The sequence below is a fragment of the Trachurus trachurus genome (assembly GCF_905171665.1).
Source record: "Trachurus trachurus genome assembly, chromosome: 9".
Classification (NCBI taxonomy): Eukaryota; Metazoa; Chordata; class Actinopteri; order Carangiformes; family Carangidae; genus Trachurus; species Trachurus trachurus.
Window position 1 is genome coordinate 11,177,177 of NC_139895.1, and position 18,770 is coordinate 11,195,946.

The window sequence follows — 18,770 nt, forward strand, 5'->3', positions numbered from 1 at the left end:
GCAACTTTTCCAGCCTCGCCCTCACCTTTATTGGGATGATAACTGCAGCAGGGACTGAGGTCTCGGGGACGGGAGCCTCCACAGTCAGGATGCCATCAACAGAGAGTGAGGATGTAATTTTGGTTGCCTCAATTTCAACTGGGAGCCTGAAAGTGACAGGGTCATGTTTACAATACCACAACAAACAATGTGCCAGGGCTGCAAAATATACCAAAGCTGATGTCGGTAATATCTAATTTTTCAGCTCAGTGAGCGTTTTAGAGATCAGATATACTGTTGAAAACACACCCTCGGTGCTGCGCTCTGTGCCACCGACTGTCATTAAAAGTAGTTTAAACCGAGGATACCTCACCGTCATGCAGGTAAATGTCAATGTTTACTTTGCATACCTGTATTTCCTTGTAAAACATCTGGCAATAAATCCATGTTCGTCTGGCCTCTCCTCGTGTTTCCCTGCGGATGGATTACCATTTATGAGGAAGAATGTGAGGACACACAGAGGAATAAAGCGACACAGAGAAACCACTCAACACAGAAATTAATTTCTGCCACAGAGCTGTGATTTTAATTTCCCCGGGCACATTATTTAAGCAGCTTTCTAATTTTGTTACATTCAGCTTCCTTTTCCATCACTGGTAAGTTTTCAGGGGTTTATTCTGTGAACTGTGAGAGAACTCTATCTCTCCCCAATAAACTCTGTTACTCTTGGAGATAATAATATCAGATAAGATTATTAAACGCTGCATTAAAGAAGAAGAAACTGTCCTGTGTGTTAATGTAATTAGCAATGTTAATAAAGTGAACTTTTACAGCTGTTTAATTAACATAGCTGTGATGTGTGAGCCAGTGTGCTCTGTACCTGCGACCTCCAGGAATCCATCTGTGATGCTGAGACAAATCTCTGAGGGGGAGAAGTGAGCCACGTCCAGGCTGACCCTCCACTTGTACTGCTCCTTACTAATCTCCTGGCCGGGGCGATGCATCGATCCAGAGATGTAGGGCACAAACAGCGGAGCGGGTATGTACCCCGGCCAAGCACAGGCTGCCAAACTCCTCTGGAGCCTGTCCACATTCATCCACCAAGGGTCCCCTGGCTCCAGGAAAGGCGGCAGGCCAACATCCTGATTGAAAAGCCGGCTGGACTGCCACCATTTTCTCAGGGGGTACGAGGGGCCGCTGCATGACATCTCTGTTTTGGCCTGTTCACTCATGTTTCAAGAAATAAAAAAAAATCACACAGAACACAATCACACAGTGGGGGGTTGAGGGTGGATAAAGATGAAAAATAGCAGCCGTCGCTTGATGACAGTCGGCTAGTAACTTCTGGACTGTCGGGGCTGACTCGCCGAAATCTCAGCAATTAAAATTGACTTAATGACTGAGGGAATGATTCAAGAAGGATTCGCCAAAGCTAAGTGTGGTGAGACAGAAGAAATCTCCGAGGGGCTTTATATAACACTCCTGTCTGTTTTTCGCGCTTATTAAGCACTCATGCCGATCCCATGAGAAGGGTGTGTGGGCATGGGGTGATGGGTGTGTGGAGGGAAGGCCGCTACCTTCTCGCCGGCCTGCAGAAGGCGGCAGACTAATTAGTTGTATTTATAACTTTTAAGGGCACGATGGCAAATAGCAGGCAGTTGGCCGAGGCTGAGTTTGTGTTTGAACTGTTGCATCTGTTGCCTGAAGACTGTTCTTCTCACATCCCAGTGAACTCTATTCCTTCAGCGGTGACTGGGCTCCTCAGTCTTGTCATGACTCAGTGACAGTGTCTCCTCCACCTGTGTTTCACCCCTCAAAGGACACAGAGTGGCAACGGTTTGTATGGAGCATGAGAGGACTCAAAATGCTCCTTTTTTTTCTTTGTGTGTATTTGTGTGTGTGTTATCTGTGGCATGTGTGTGTATTTGGGTGCACAAAGCTCCGTTCCACTCCATTTTTCTTTCGCTCGGCAGTTTCAACAGGATTATTATTGTTCCTTCTTTTATCAAGTGTGACAGACTTGTCAGTGTTTCATTTTTAGAGCTGTGTGCCCTGAGATTTTGGCATACCGTCCATTGGAGCACAAAACAGATTGAACAGATGTTTCTGACACTTTGTGTGATGCCTCAGCCACAGATCCTGTCTGTATAGGATACAGCAGCAGTGAGAGGTTGAACTGGGGTTCTTCTGTGAAGCTGCTGTTGAGGTCGCCTGAAAATGTGGCTTTCCCTCTTTCAGCCATTACACTTCCATGGTGCAACAAGGTGTTTATGTTGCTGTTTAAAACTAGTTTAAGAGGCTAAAATTTTGAATTAGTTGGGAGAAAAGATGATCAAATACATAATGAGGAGGTCAAATATAGGCCTATGTCATTTTAGAAATGATTAGGCTACTAGGCTATATAAACAACTTATTTTGGTATTACGTCAGTTATTCTGATGTGAGTGTCCCCATCTTGAATTAATAATTTGCCCACGATTTTCACCAAAGACTTGACCTTTATCAGTTTAAACAAAATTTCCATACATACTGGAGGTATTGAAAGATAATGTTATACTGGACAGTGAACTGTAGTTAGTATCCACAAACATGAAGAGAAGTTAATGGGAAAACCTGCACTATCCTCTAAAGTAAATTATCACAATTAATAAGCAAATAGCATTCATTTTGAATCGGATTTCTAATTGTCTTGAATCTCAGCTTTGCTTTGTGCTCAGTGAGGTGAAATTTCCTGATGAAATGTGTGTACAGTGAGTGAGTGAGTGAGTGAGTGAGTGAGTGTGCAGGTTTCAAGCCGGTGTGCCCAAACACCAGCAACTGATTTGACTGATTAGTTCCTCTTGTCTGGTTGTTAATTAGTGGCAAAGCTCAACAGAGTACTGATATTTGTCTTTCCTGACTTCCCCAGACTTTTCTTTGTCTGTATCATAAAAAAAGGTAATTGGCCACAAGGTGATTATGGCGTAATTTTCACAATTAGCAGGTTGAAAGCTTTCCAGGTTGATCTCTCAGCTGCACCGGCTGAAGAGACGAAGCATGAAAAGGCAGATTAATGGACTAAGGGAAAATTGCTATTGATTCTGCAACATTATCTTGATTTATTAATTTGGATTGAATGCATGTGGTGGTCTGACAAAACCAAATATTACATAGCCTAAGCATTTGGTTTACTTCAGCCAGTATAGTAAAACAGTATATTTCCCATATTTTGGCCACGAGTGTGAGTTTCACTATCTCAGAGATAAGTGATTAATAATGTTGCCATGCAGAAACATTCACTGTCTATGTCACTCTGTAGTCAAGTAGCCTATGGTAGGCTATATTTCCAGGTTGTAAGATTCATACAGTAATAAGAGTGAGACAACAGTTAGAGGACAACAAGCCTTGTCTATAGACATTTTGACTTTTGGTCGTGGGGTGAACTCAATTGTTTCAGGGTCCTGATATTGTGCATGCCATTTCACCATCAAAGTCATGGCTTAATGGACAATTAACAATAGTTGTGTTATCAAAGCTTTTCCCACAAATCATTTTGACCTAGTCATAATGGGAAAACACAGGTGTCATTAATAGTGTTGATTATGATAAATACTCCACATAGTAGCTCTGGCACATTTAGGGTCTTGCCTGTGGTCTTTTATTGGTTAGGCTTAATGAAACAAAGCCATCTTAAACGTTATTAATTGCACTTGAGCTTTTCCAATGAAGCAAAGAGTCTACATTTTAAGAAACTTAAACATAATTTATTCCCACTGGAACTGATTAATATGTCACATTCTTCATCTGACAGGCATTATAGGTCGGTTTTCACAAATTTGGGTATCAAAATTGTCAATGCAAAAGCCTCAACAAGGATAATTGCATGGCTGGTGCAAAATGTGGAGGTGAGTGAGGAGGGCTAAGAGCCTTTCCGTCAAAATAAAAGCACCAAGCTAATAAAATGCGGTGAAACTTTTTAATTTAAGGAGTATAATTTACAAGAAAATCCCTGAGCCATTAAGTTAACCCTTTTCTTTTATTGTATTACAAGTTATTGTCTGTTTTATAAGTTTTATGTTGGTGAACACTTTTACTTTGGTGAATTTGGTGATTTCCGGATCCGCTAGAAGACCGAAACCAGAAGTAAACAGAAACCAGGGCACTGACGGGAGGCTACCCAATATGTATCTCTGACTTTTGCCTTTCTGTTTGTCCATTAACAGCTCAGCCAAAGATACAGTTTGGTTTGCTGCATCAAAGATACTCTACCTAAACCGTCTTTTTGGCTGCATCAGGTAATAACAAGATGGCGGCGTCGTGGCCCACTAGCATAAACAACGCCCTTTACAAACGTAATGTGGCTTCGTCGATTAAAAAAAAATATATATTATTATTATTTTTAACAGTCTTTATACTCATGTTGCACCATCTATTATCATACTAATATGAGAAGTCAGAAGTGTGCACATTATTTTGGCGACATATTTGTTTTACTTCCTTGTGGGCTGAGCCTCATTCATTTACCGTTGCCATGGGAACGCAGTTCACAGCAGGGCAAGGAGAAAAAAAAAAGTCTGACCGTTTGGCTAGTTTGTTGTTGTTGTAACGTAAATATCAGATTAAACACATTACCACCGTGTATTCACTGAACGAGTGTGTCAACCGTCGATCTACAACTTCAGTGCGCTTTGTGAGAGAGATTTTTATCATGATTAATCGAAATAAGTCGCTGAATCCTGCCTCGGTTTGTGACCAGAAACCAGTGGCGTCGGCGGCGAGGGGAGGAGGAGGAGTCGGAGGAGCCGCCGGACTCCTGGGAGAGTCATGACCGAGGAGAGCTGCACCTGCTCCGGCTGAGCGGCCGCCAAACACCCGGTGGAACAAGAGAAGCGCCCAGACAGCCCTCACATCTGGAGAACAAAGCAGCAGCGATCCTGAATATGGGGCAACAACGTGTCTTAGAGGTATTTCAGTTGCTGATTTTTGTGTGTGTGTGTGTGTGTGTGTGTGTGTGTGTGTGTTTGTGTGAAGATACTCTCTCTAGTGAGTTTTCCTACCCCCTGTAAACACATCACCAAATCATTTTGATGTCTTGAATTGGGATTAACTTCAAAGATCACTGGCAGTTTATTCATTCACCCACCAAAATAATAATAATAAAAATCCTCATCTGAAAGAAGCCGAACTGTCTTTCTCTCTCTCTCTCTCTCTCTCTTTGCTATTTTCTTTCTGATTCATCCCATCCCATCTGGCAGCTGCTAAAGATCAGAAAGTTTTCACGGTCCCTCCTGCTTTTCCTCCCTTGAACTGCTAATGCCCCTTCTCAAGCGATATTTTCATCTCTTTCTGTGTACAAGTGTGTGATCCCTTTCATTTCATGGCAGGATTTTTCTATCTCTCATTCATCAGTCAGTCACCCCTCACCACCCCCCCTCAGGCGAGAGTAGTCCCTTCCAAGACCAGTCACTTCATCTACTTTTAATGGACACTGATCCTTCTCTGCTCTCGAGCGCATCAAGTGTGCCGCAAATCAAATTTTCTAGCCCAGATGAAAACACATTTCGGACTCGCATTCAATGGATCTGGAAACGCACCCGTGACCCAGTTTGCTTTAATAGGCCTCAGTGTGATTCAAGTTGCAGAGAGGAGTTGGGTCGCAGAGTCCGTTTTTCCTAATCAGTATCTCAGATGCTGTGTCTGACCCCCCCCCCACCCCAAAAGCCTGCAAACAAATGTATTTGAAGTAAGACATTGCCATTTGTAAGATGATTACAGTCACCTGCGCTCAGGGGAGGGCCGGCTCTGCAGAAGCCAGTTGCAGAAAATCACAAGGCTTCAAACAGCCCGCCATGGATCCACGGGATATTAGCAGCTAATGCATCAAAGGGGATGAAGTGTCAAATGGCTGGTTTGTTCCTGTGGACACTGCATTCATCATAGTTATTGTGAGGCTGGCTCCGTAGCTGAGGCAGGCCTGGCTGGCTCGGCCGGCCCGGCGAATAGAGAGACGTGGTCCGTATCAAAACTGACACATCAAAATGGACCGGCTTATCTATGGAAATATATTTTTGGAAAGCCATTTTACAAGTTATTGCAGCCAGCAGTGAGTCAGATGTAATACGGAGCGACGGCTGAACTTCGATCGAACACAAAATGATGCTATTGCTTGCAGAAATTCCTCCGCTGAATTGGTTTAGCCATGCCTGTTGCCAATCCATTGTCTCTCTATGCCTACAGTGGACAAGAATATCCCCATATACACTGTAAATCACCAAGGAGGGAAAACAAGGCAATCTTGTCTCCTGCAGTTTCCTGCTCTGTGTTATTACATTTACAATGCTTTTGATTCAGCTCTCTGTGGTGCTCTTAAGACAAATGTAATACTAACAGTTGTTTGGGGCTTGTGTGTGTGTTACTCCTGCGGGCGCTGCATGGAAATACACAGACCGTTTCTAAGATAATACATTTCTCCGTTACATAAAAGGGAACATGCATTCATAGGGGCACATACAGTATTCATATGCTGTTTCTCTGTGTCCACTGACTGAAGTAGCAGAAAGGCAACAACAGTGTCCCGGTTTGACTCGAAAGAGATTTGCGGCAAATGAGCTCATCCATCAGCAGAAGCGTGTGGGGACAAGGGGATGATGAGGAGAAGGAGGGAGTGGAGGAAGATGAAGAGAGACGGCGGGGTGGAGCAAGGGCCTCACAGTGAAATGTGACGGCCGTGGCATTTCCACGCTCTTCGACACCATCTCTTGTCCTTTGGATGTTGCTGTTTGAACGCTAAAACTCTGCTCGGGCCTTGTCCAGTTCATCTAAGAACCTATGACATTTAAAGATTTTGTAACTATATTAACCACCAACGACTCAGCATTTACTCTCTGGAAATGCTTCTCCTGTTATAGGGTAAAAACCTTGTAACATTTAAGGTGTGCGTCACTTTGTTCCATCTTCAAGGTTTTATTCTACAGACTAAAAATTTCAAACTCCCCATAAAAAGTTTTTACAGCTGCAAAGCTCAGTAAGTTGAAACATTTTTGATGTTTTTTGAATTCATACACATTATCCTCCAAAAATTCAGCTTGACATTTTTGTTATTACTGAACTAAATCAGAACTCTGACTGCTTGGTGCTGGGCCCGAACATTTCTGCAGTTGAAAGTGAAATCTGTTGAAGTTTGGAGCAAGAGATGAGCTTTGGCTCACTTTTTTAAGTCATTGATCCATGGTCGGAGTTGGAGCCCTGACTCGATTTAAATGTTGTTGTTGTCGTGAGGGAAGAAAGATTCGAAATGAAATGGTGGTCTTGTTGATAGTGCAGGAAATGCTGCCAGGGTGGAAGTATTTTATTTAACCTGCCAATACTTAAATACACTAGGCAAGCTGCTATGCAATTTTTTTTTTTTTTTAGCAAGTGAAGGTGCATTTTCCAGAGGAGATGCTGTTCTAAAAATAAAATGGACCTAGTCATTTAGTTTTAACTAGTAACATAAGTTAGAGAGTTAGAAGTTACACAAATGGCTACATACATAATAATGTTGTTAAATAATCAAGCTAAAGCTGCATAGTTGTAGCCATAGTCTTTCTAATTGAGCAAACAAATAGCTAGATCTAGCAACTCACCAGCGGTTTGTCAGACGGTATTTCATACATCTGCTTGTTGTTTGACAACAGGAATAAATCTGTAAATAAAGACCGCTGTAAAGGGAGTTCAGCCGAGTGAAAATATCACACAGTGATGTAACAATTATGCTAATTACTGCCTGACATTATGTAGCCCAGTGACATTTAGCTTTAGTTTCTGAAGAGTCTACTTTACATCAAAAGTAGAATGACCCGTGACCAAAAAGTACAAACTCCTCTAAATGCAGAATATCATTTGATGGTACATTTTGTAGCATTTTGATATATACGTATATTTATTGCACTTTAAGTTTTAAGTATTCAATTGCCTCCCCTTTTTTAACAGCTTGAGATTCATAATTATTGTTCTGTTTTTTAATATTATTGGATTGTAAATGCAGAAAGAAACGAAATGAGAAGCCTGATGATAGAAATCAGCTCTACATCTTTGCTTTCTCCCTGGTGATCTATTCATAGGCGCTGCTGGCCGATGACCCACCGCAGACACCAGGCCACCGGTCCCTTTACAGCGATCTTCCAGATTCCTCAGGAGTTAGTAAGGTGCAACTGTTGATCATTAAGCCCACGTTTACACTCCTCTCACACCCTGTTATCCAATTTACACTGTAGAAAACATCAGTTTATCTTGCATTGCAGTTAATTATGTAGAGATTAATTGCCTGATTATCTGTCATTTCCATAAGCAGTGTCATATTAGAGACAGTTTTTACCCTTGGCCCGCTGCCCAATTTGCCTCTGCAGAGGTCACATGGGGATGCGGCAGAGTCTTTCATGGGTGAAGAGGTGCCCCAGTGCAACTCAGCAGACAAAAAGGATAATAGCTGCTGCTGCGCTTTTTTCCTTTTTTTTTTTTTTTGGTTTGTTTTTCACGTCTTTATTTTTTATGCACTTTGTTTTTCAGAGTTCACCAGTTTTTCGTAGCCAGAATGGAAAAAGAGAAGATATCATTTCCTTGAGGAAGCATCTGGGCCATGCCAGGTGAGAGTTACATCTGTGGGTGTTTAACAAATATGGAAAAAAAAAAAAAATGAATCCCTTCTGTTTACTTTTTGTAGGAGACAGTGATGATATAAATATGTGGTGTGTCCGTGCTATTTCCCGTGAAACAGATAACGACTATCGTGGCACCTTTTCATGGAAAAAGTCACATTTAACAATAACAGCTCAGTAAAAAAAAAAAAAGCTGCAACGGTTCGCTCACTGCAGGTATGCTCTGCTTTTCACTGCTTCTGTGTCCTGCAGGCAGAGGAGCCCTGGCAGTGAAAAAGCTGTGGCATTTGGTCCAGTGTGTGTATGTGTGTGTGTGTGTGTGTGCAACCCCCTAACCCCACCTCAGGGTGTAGAGACAACATCCTCCGGGGGCAGCCAAGGGTACTTCCAACCCGGCTGACATTTCTGACAGCCTCTGATAGAGCCCAGAGTGCTGAATTATTCATACAGGTGTTATGGAGAAAGGTTGCCATTTTCACAGGAGAAACTAACCCCCAGATGAATTGTGGCTGTTTATCCCTGCAAGTGAATACAGGAGTAATGATTTGGGACTGGGATGGCTTTCAGGGCCAAATGGCAGCCCATCCTCTGTCAGTTCACATGTTGAAAGCTCATACATCTAACTGCTTCTTTGGCCGGAGCGAACCTCTTGAACTCAATCAGCACTTTGCTTTTTTTCATCTGTTTTGTTTTTTTTCTGCTTGGGCAGTTACGGGGAAACGTTTGACATGTAGTGGTCTGTTTTTCAGCAATCCTGATTTTTCATAAAGGAGGTCTAAATTGGAATATGCACCAGCAGGTTATCACCATTATCTCCTCTCAACACAGCAATCACACCGAAGAAAGACTCGGTTCTCCAAAATCACAAAAAAATACATTTTTGTCTGTTACTGTGTAGGAAGTTAGACTGGCTTTGCATAAAGGCAGGAAAAAGCTAATAAAGAGCAGAAATGTATAACTCCCTATAAGACCACAGCATTTATCTTCGTATAGAGTACAATAGGAAAGACGACTTGGGGGGCTATACAAATAAAATTGCCTTGCCTTGCCTTGCCTTGGACGTTGGCATCATCTTGTTGCTCTCAACAAAAAGCCAGGAGGATATTTACATGAACTTTTTGATTACTGCAGAAAATAAACATAGATTCATGATGCTTCCACCTTATGTTCAGCATTATCATCTTATCTTTACAAATAAACACCCCCTTTTTGAATTTTGAAGCCTGAATTCAATCAGCAGGACTAAACTGTGATGGCTTCAATGTCCTCACAGCTGAACTTCTAACACTTACCTATACAAAAGCCATACAAAGTCAGAAATAATATCCAAAAGTGAATATAAACATACTCTCTTTTAACCACTTGGCCTAAACGCTAATGAAACTCATAACTGGGCTCTTCACTGATGTATTTTATGGAAGAAAAATAAGAAAATCTTGAGCTTTGTTAACCACATACATTATTTCAGTCATCTAACCAAAAAGTCATTTTGAAAATAGTCTTGGGAGTAAGGGATCTGGACATGAACATGCTAGAAGGTGTATTTTTGAACTTTGGAGAGAGAAAGAGCCGGTGGTTTCCCTCCAGTCTTAATGCTAAGCTAGGCTAAGTACGTCAGGCTTCCAGCTCAGTTTTCAACAGAGAACTTGTGCTCTCAGTCTCACTTGCGTCTGCCCTCGCTGCCGCTCCCACATCAGCATGTTTATAGCTGTCTGTCTTCCTCCTCCTCCTCCTCCTCCTCCTCTTCTCATCTCTCCCTCCATTAGCTGCTATCCCCTCCTGACCGTCTCCTGCTGCTTCAGCTTCTACAGTATCCTTGGTTTAAGCCTGAACTCAAGAGTGAAAATAAATGACTTGGATATCTAACCACACTGTTACAGTAAGACTGTTGCTCATTTGCTGCTTTGCCCTGGTCCACACTCTCTTTGTACCTCATCAAGAAGAATCTCTGGAGTTATTTTTCAATATTTACATGGATCAGAATTGACTTTAAAATTGCATAATCCCTATAGTCATAGCAGTAGGTTCGTTACCTTTAATTGTCGGTGCAAGCTATTTTTAGAACGGCAGAGCAGAGCCGCAAGCTGCTCAGAGCTACGCTACGGAGGCTAATGGGATTTCTTGGTTTCCCTCATTAAATTAAACTCATCAAATACACAATCCAACAACTCCAAAACGCTCTGGTGGACAAGTTGTGACCTGCACATTCACCACGCTATGAGATAATAACAGAACGTTACGAGACGGAGTTGTTTTAGAGGTAAATTCATGCAAATTCCCGTCGGGGGCAGTTTTTTGGCAAGCAGTCTCTGCATTTGCCTCAAATAGCTATAAAGCTTCCAGGTTATATTTAATGCCTGGAAACCAGATCAATGATGTTAGGTGTTAAACTGGCTATAATGAGAGCTTTTTTTCTATGTGGCCAAGATATACATAAACATACATTTATATACATAAATGCATCAACTCATTCTCAGCACATAGAGGGGATGTCACGTCTCACAACCTTCATAGGAAGACTAGCACCAGAGAAAAATATATTTTGAACTCAGGATTCATGGAATAAAATAGATAAAAATGCAGAAATATCAGAAGAATGGGATAATAATATTACATAATGTCAAATAATGTATTTCAGACATCCCTAATCCTCCTCAGTAGGACAGGGATTTGTCGCATAATTTAAGAAAATCCCAAAACCAAGACACAGCTGTAGTAATTGGCTCTTTTTCCCTTCTATTTAAAGATGAGATGGAAATTAGGACACAATTTCAATGGTATTCACTTATTAGTTCTTGCTCCACAGTCGTCGTCATTATAATTCATTCACATCGTGCATGTGAAATATTTTTTGTTGAACTTTCTTCACATCTTGGGGCTTTTGTTTTGTTATGGGTTTTTTTTTACTGATGCATTCATGCCTTGAGCATGTGGCCACTGTCTTCTCACACTGGCACAATATGGAGGCCAACTGTGATTCTCCATAAAACGATCCGGTGTGTGGCCGTCACGAGAATCCGGTTTGGTTTAGTATTTCCTGCTGTTTCCTTTCCATTTTTTTTGTCTCAGTAGATACTGCAAAGCCTAATGAGGGTGTTTTGGCTCTTACCCTCTCTGCCTGTGGTACTCTGTCATTTTATGACTGCACCAGCTTGTGTTGTTCGGGGTCTGCCATTTTTCTCTGGCGATGTTGACACGAAGCATCCCACGCTGTCTTGTCAAAACCGCTGCGAGTCCTGTTTCTAGTCACATTGCAGCTGACAGATAATACTTCCCCAAGTTGAGTTCTTCCTTTTGATTTATAATTAGGAACTTGATCATGAAATCTTTTTGAGTGTCTTCTGTGAAACATTTCATCTTTCATCTTTCATCACAAGTCTGGCTTTAAAAAAAAAATCCACACAGTTTATGATCATGTGAAAGTGGAAGCAATGAGTAGAGCCACAATATCTTAGTTGGTCTAATCGCTGTAAAGATTTCTCACCTACAGCGAACCCTGTCTCTTTTGTTGCCTGGCAACAGGCTGCCACCCAAAGGGCTCCCAGGATCTGATCTGTTAAAAAAAAAAAAAGAAGCTGTCCCTCTCCATCAGCAGCACATTCCCCTTATGCATAAATGTGTAAATGTTTTACATTGCCATCAATTTTTAACCACCCATCAAATCCTCCTTCCAAGCATTGTCATCTTTAATGAGCTTTTCAAGCCAAGCCTCTAATTTGTGGTCATGATTCACTCCCACAAAGAGGAATAACTTGTTATTGACTGGAGGGACAGGCGGCGGCGATGAGACGAGGCATAATGGGGTTTCACTTCAGAGCTTCTTGGCTTCCCAACACAAAAGTTTTCATTGTGTGTTTATGTATTGATGATACATTGCTTCTTCTCAATGCCTTTTATTTTCTTGTCACACCAAATGCTGCAGCCTGTCTGACTCGGCAGCTTTTCTTCTGTCCTCCCCCCCCTCCCACCCTCCCACCATCACCCCTCCCTCCATCCCACTCTCCAAACTTTCCCTTCGCCGTATTATTGTTCAGCTTTCATGTTACACTCAGACACAGCCGCTGCTTTTGTCACAAGCATTTAAACATTTGTGCGTGCGTGTGTGTGTGGTGCATCAAGCGCGAGCGGCGAGACACCCCGCTCGCCTGCCAGTTCGAAGATATTAACCACTTAAAACGAAAAAAAAAAAGGAAAAACATTAGCTGAACTAAAGTGAAAGAGTCACTTTAGCGCAAAGAGCTATCAAAATTAGTCACGTCTGAGCCAAGGTCACTGAGCCACCTCCCACACTCTTGGCAGCTGGCAGCTACTCCAGGGAAAAAGAAAAAAAAAGAAAAGAAAAGTTTTTTGCACATTTGAAGCTACAAGTCATTAGCAATGCTGATAGGAACACACTTTAATTAAGACGGTTGTATTTTGGACTTAGATGTCACATCTGAAGATTAATAAGTAATATCAGGGGTGTGGTGATATGCAAATAGAACAGCCATGCCTCCGAGCTACAACTGTGTGCACTCGGTGTTTCACCAAAAAACAGAGCCAAATTAGCATGCTGGAACACAAATGCATGGTACCACACACACACACACACACACACACACACACACACACACACACACACACACACACACACACACACACACACACACACACACACACACACACACACACACACACACACACACACACACACACACACACACACACACACACACATACAAGCACATACACACACACCCAACCCTCCCTCCCCTCCTAGGCTGAAGTGCTTGGCTCCACTTGTGGGCGAAATATTACCAGCCAGCTGCTCGCTAGATAACAAATAAGAACTGGAGCAGCAGAGGGCTGGAACATATGCAGGCGTTTGTGCCTTTGCTTGTCTGGTCTCGCCCTGGCAAGAAAGTCTGGTGCGGCCCGGAAAGGAAAGGTCATGGGAATATTGTAAGGTCACCGCCGCTCTGACACCCCCCACTTCCCCTCGCCGCGCCTCTTGTTTGTGTCTTGTAATGTTTATAATCACGGAAACGAAGCCTCCTCCTTGTTGCGGTCACATTCACAGGTCGCACCGGGCCAACCGGGGTAACCAAGGAGAGGTTTAATGACTCCTAATGATCGCATTTCACTCCGCTGGACTTCCTGTTTAGCTCCCTGCCCACATGAATGGGGCTTCAATGAAAATAACATACTAGCACCATGTTACTTAAAGGGTTTGAACTGATTTTATTTGCCTGGATGGCTGAAATACTAATAGCATTGTGGGTAATGTGTGGTGTTTTTGATACTGAAAGGATTAATTTGTCATTATGCTTCAGTTTTCCTACTGTTTGTGTCTGAATCTGGGTTTATGATGCAACAGGAACAACTACATTTTCATTATTTTTTCATTGTTCAAGTTTTATTTTTCTAGTTTGTCCTTAAAGGGATAGTTAAACATTTTGGAAAATGCTTTCGTGGGCAAGTTGTGACCTGCACATTCACCACACTATGAGATAATAACGGAACGTTACGAGGCGGAGTTGTTTTTTGTAAATTCATGCAAAACCGCTGATGCGCGTTCCCGTCGGGGGCAGTTTTTCAGCACAGATCTAAGAATAAAGGGTGTTGTATGTTGTACACCTTGAGGCAGAATTGTGATTTGTGATATTAAAACACAAGCCCCTCTTCTCTGTCCCGCGGCTTCGCTGCCCTGTCTTTGCTAGCTCGCTGTCATATCTTTGCTGCCACAACGACAGCCGCGGTCACAACAAACATTGTGTTTCCACATTTATCCATCTGTCTGTTCACCCGTCTGCTCGTCTCTCCGTCTGTCTGTCTGTCACATTCTCATTAGTGTGAAATCTCAGTAACCCCCTGGAGAGGAATTACCTCAAACTTAGCATAAACATTCACTTGGCCTTGAGGAGGATGAATTAATTGGAGTTTGGTTATGTGGTGGTCAAAGGTCAAAGGTCAAGGTCAGTGTGCCCTCACATCTTGATATCTGGAGGGAGTTTTGTTACGCCAATTTTCATAAAATACACTCAAGACCTCAAGAAGTCTGGACAAACAGGGGCACCAACTGCTAGATGCTAATTGTAGTTTTTTTCTGTCTTGTTCTGCTGTGACTGTGATGCTCTGCTCATTACTGCCACCTAGTCTTGACCAGTGGGATAGCATTTAAATTGCCGACAGGAATATGTGTGCAATCTCACAAGCAACACACTTATTTGGTCTCTTAATTAGGTTTATCTGTGCAATCTAGGACAGCAGTCCTGCCACATACTCTGTTTACAAAGCTTACAGTGGATTTCTCAGAGAGGTTACTTCAGCTGTTTATTACTGAGGCTGCAGTCGGTGGTGGTGTTTGTGTTGGACTGCGCTGAGCTGAAATGTTCCTGTATTGCTCTGCTCCACTCATGCACGCCTGTAAATGGGGAGGACAGTTGATTAGAAACAAAGCAACAAACACCTGCGCTGCAAACTTCCGTTATTGCTTACTTCAGTTATTAGTGCAAGTTATTTTTAGAACGGCGGAGCAACAGAGTTGTTTTCGAGGTAAATTCAGAGACTGCTTGCCGAAAAACTGCCCCCCACGGGAACACCCATCAGTGGTTTTGCATGAATTTACCTCGAAAACAACTCAGATTTTCTCCGTCTTCTGTTATTATCTCATAGCGTGGTGAATGTGCAGGTCACAACTTGTCCACCAGAGCGTTTTGGAGTTGTTGGATTGTGTATTTGATGAGAAATGGGAAACCAAGAAATCCCATTAGCCTCCGTAGCGTAGCTCTGAACAGCTCACGGCTTTGCTCTGCTGTTCTAAATATAGCTTGCACCGACAATTAAAGGTAACGAACCTACTCCTAAAACTATAAGGATGGCAATGGGCCAATTTGCCAAAATGTTGAACTATCCCTTTAAAGTGATACTTGTTGTATTGCAATCGACTGCAAGCTCTGACTCAAACTTTTATTGTTTTTTATATTTAGACATAGTAATAAAAATAACAGTTTTCATATTGTTTCCATACAGATTCACTGAAAGTACTGATATTGAATTATTGCCCATCTCTGCGTCATATTCCCTCGATGTTGCCTGTGATTCGCTTATTTTAGAGTCGCCGTCTTATTAAAATTCCTCCCCCATCAACATCCACACGAGCAGAGCCGCAGCCTTCATTTCATTTTTAAAGCACATACCGCACCTTTTAATATTCTTTTTATTTTTATTTTTTGTAAATCCCCCACTTGATTTCAGCAGCAAAGGACGTTACAGGCGGCCTGTTCTCCGCCACCTTGACTCTCCCACTCCAGCTCGCCGTAACGAGCTTCACAGCAGCCTGCACTTTGACTCCTCGCTTCTCTCTGCCTCCTCCACTCACAAGAAACGAAAAGCCACTCGAAGGAAATGATTAAGAAACACAGTGGTGCATGCGTTACCTCCGCAGGTCCCCTGGCAAAGTCACCTGCCTCTGTACTGCTACGTGTGTGTCCTTTAATTTTTCCAGTGCTGCATTGATGCAAAGGTAATTACGCGTACACTGTGAGAAAAACAAGCAAACAGTATCTGAGGAAAGGTTATGGTTGGAAACTAAACCGCCATAATTAAGTCATTAATCTGGGCAGACGTAACACGTTTCTCCCATAATGCTCTAGTTAGGTGTAATTTGTGCCCGCCTGCTGCTTTGCTGCTCTGATTTGGATGATTTACAGTGTGCTCGCTCGCCGTGTGTGTGTGTGTGTGTGTGTGTAGCTGTGAGGGATTATTGAAATGACATGTGAGTACTTTTGACCATTACTCACCGGCTTTGATGATATTTTTATGTCCCTGACAAAGACGGGAGATTAATGTGTCGAGTTGACAGTTGTGGTTTATGTGCATTGTGTTTTTTTTTTTTTTTCATTTCTGTCATTTGAGTTGTCGGAGTGTGAACATAGATCATCATTAAAGCACTTTGGTGACTCCGGGTATTTATGACTCTGACTTTTGTATGTGGCTGCTTTGCAGGCGTTTGGCATCGGCGATGAAACGCGGCCAGAGTTACTTCCACCTCCTGCAGAAAGAGGAACGGGAGGAGCGGGAGAGGGAGGAGAAGCTGCGGACGAGGAGGGAGGAGCAGCGAAGAGCGGAGCCGCGACCTCCACGTTTCTCCTCTGACTCAGGCAGCGATTCAGAGGGGTGAGGCAGCAAGTTTCATTTCATCTTGGTGTGACTCCCTCTGGTTCCTTCTTAGTACAGAAGAGTGTACAGTTTGTATTACACACACTGCTTTACTAAACCATAAGTTATATTTCTACATTATGTATGGTCTGCACCTCAAACTGTATTGCACAACTTTTCAGACTTCCTGATATTTTACTGATGTGCTTTTTTGTCAGTAAGTTTTTCTTAATGTTGCAAAAGAAACGTTACATTTCTCTGACAGCAAAGAAAAAGCAACAGCCCCGCAGTTAAAGGTCTACAGGTATAAAGTAAGATTAACCTTGTCTTTTCTGGTTATAAAGCAGGTTTAAGTTCTATATTAATACTGTGAAAGTATCAAATCCTCAGTCCACAGAGAAATCAGCACAGCCTGTATTCAGAAAAATCAGCCTGAAAACAAACTGTCAGGACTTTTATAACTGTGTGATGTCACAACAAAGCAGTCACCACTCGCACCTAGACCTAAACATCCAAACTATCAAATACATCTTCTGGTTGTCAGCATTTAACATATTTTACAAACTACCTGGCTTGCATTTCCTCATTTCCTGTCTCTTTTATACTAAAAGCTGTATTAGACTCCCCACAAACACTGAAATATTATTTTTAGCAATAGACCTACATCAAGGATCGGATGTCAATAAACTTAGAGTGGACAATGTGTTGGAATGCAAACATGCTGCTTGTCCACTTTGAAGGGATTTTACTTGTCTGTGGCAAAAGATGGATTCTTCCTCTATGATACTGTATATATAATATACTTTTTAATTTAATTTTGTAGTTTGTTTTCACACATCTATATATACACTTTTGTCTCCATTTTAATTTCGAGGCCTTTACAATAAATTAGAAAGTATGCTGAGGACTAGCTATTAAAATAGGCACAGTAATGTATAGGCCCTGTATGAACGTTTAGAGCCCCACTCAGACATGCAGTGTAGATATATTGTTCCCCTTCATGCCTGCAGATCACTGCTGATCCCATAGTCACTCTGTCCTTATCTCTCAGGTGGACTGTGCCAGCGGGAGCCAGCTGCTCAGGCGGGAACGAAGTGAGACCACGCAGGAAGAAGAGACAGTCAGCACGACCTTTCACCCCCATCCATCACTCCCTGGCCTCCCCACTGCTGAGTGAGGCACCGAGGTGAGGTTACAATACATTATATAGACCCTCTGCTGTAACATTATTTAAGACTGGGCAGCCTTTGAACCCTCGTGTTCAAGTGTTAAGGTGAGAGGCTGTGGAAGAGCTGCCTCCTGCCTTTGATTAACTGCACTGTTAACAGAATGCTTTAAGGCTCAATTACACATTACACACAGCAGAGGTGAGCAAAGTCCACAGCTCCATTACCTGAATCTTAGTATAGATCCTCCTGGTCAGACCTCGCTCCAGTACAAGTGAAAAGTGTATGAACTGAGTTTTTACATTAAATACAAAAGTAGTCGACATTCAGTTAATGCGCTGTTCCAGATTTACAGAAGTAATAATGACAGAAACAACCTGTACGACTGGAGAACCTGGAGAATAAAAAGCTTGTAGAATATGAAACAAAGACTGCAGACATGGACATAAAAATACAATTGATTCAACAAAAGGAGCCATCGATGTTTTCATATTTCTTTTTTCTGGCTGTAATGAAGTTTGGTTGTGATAAAAAAACAGCAAACATATCGAAAAAGGGCATCTTTGTTTATTTCTAAAGTATCAGACATGGACTTTAAGATAACACTGTGGTCTCAGGAGAGGAATTCTGTGCCTCATCTTTATCTAACACAGCTCTGCCTCCAAGTAAAACTACAGTAAAGTACAGATACTTCATGTAAAATATTGGAGTAAAGTACGGTAACTGGTTCTTGGTGATGGTGGATCAACGCAATGGGTTATTTGTTGGCTAACCAGCCATGCACTTTGCAAGAATAACCATATAGCCTACTATCATTCATGTGTGTTATTCATTATTCAAATCTTTATTGTCATATATACTGAAGACAGTG

At 42.2% G+C, this 18,770-nt stretch overlaps 1 protein-coding gene across 1 annotated transcript in view; it reads left to right on the forward strand.

The window, feature by feature from the left end:
* Positions 1 to 3,855: 3,855 nt before the first annotated feature.
* The window catches only part of LOC310991931 (coiled-coil domain-containing protein 60-like), a gene marked incomplete at its 5' end in the record, with an annotated part of 40,974 nt that continues 26,059 nt past the window's right edge, over positions 3,856 to 18,770 (forward strand). Inside the window, 4 exons of the mRNA XM_083979859.1 lie at positions 3,856 to 3,863; positions 4,715 to 4,903; positions 16,581 to 16,751; positions 17,785 to 17,919. Of these exons, the coding sequence (XP_083835985.1) occupies positions 3,856 to 3,863; positions 4,715 to 4,903; positions 16,581 to 16,751; positions 17,785 to 17,919 (503 nt within the window). The remainder of the gene's footprint in view (positions 3,864 to 4,714; positions 4,904 to 16,580; positions 16,752 to 17,784; positions 17,920 to 18,770) is intronic.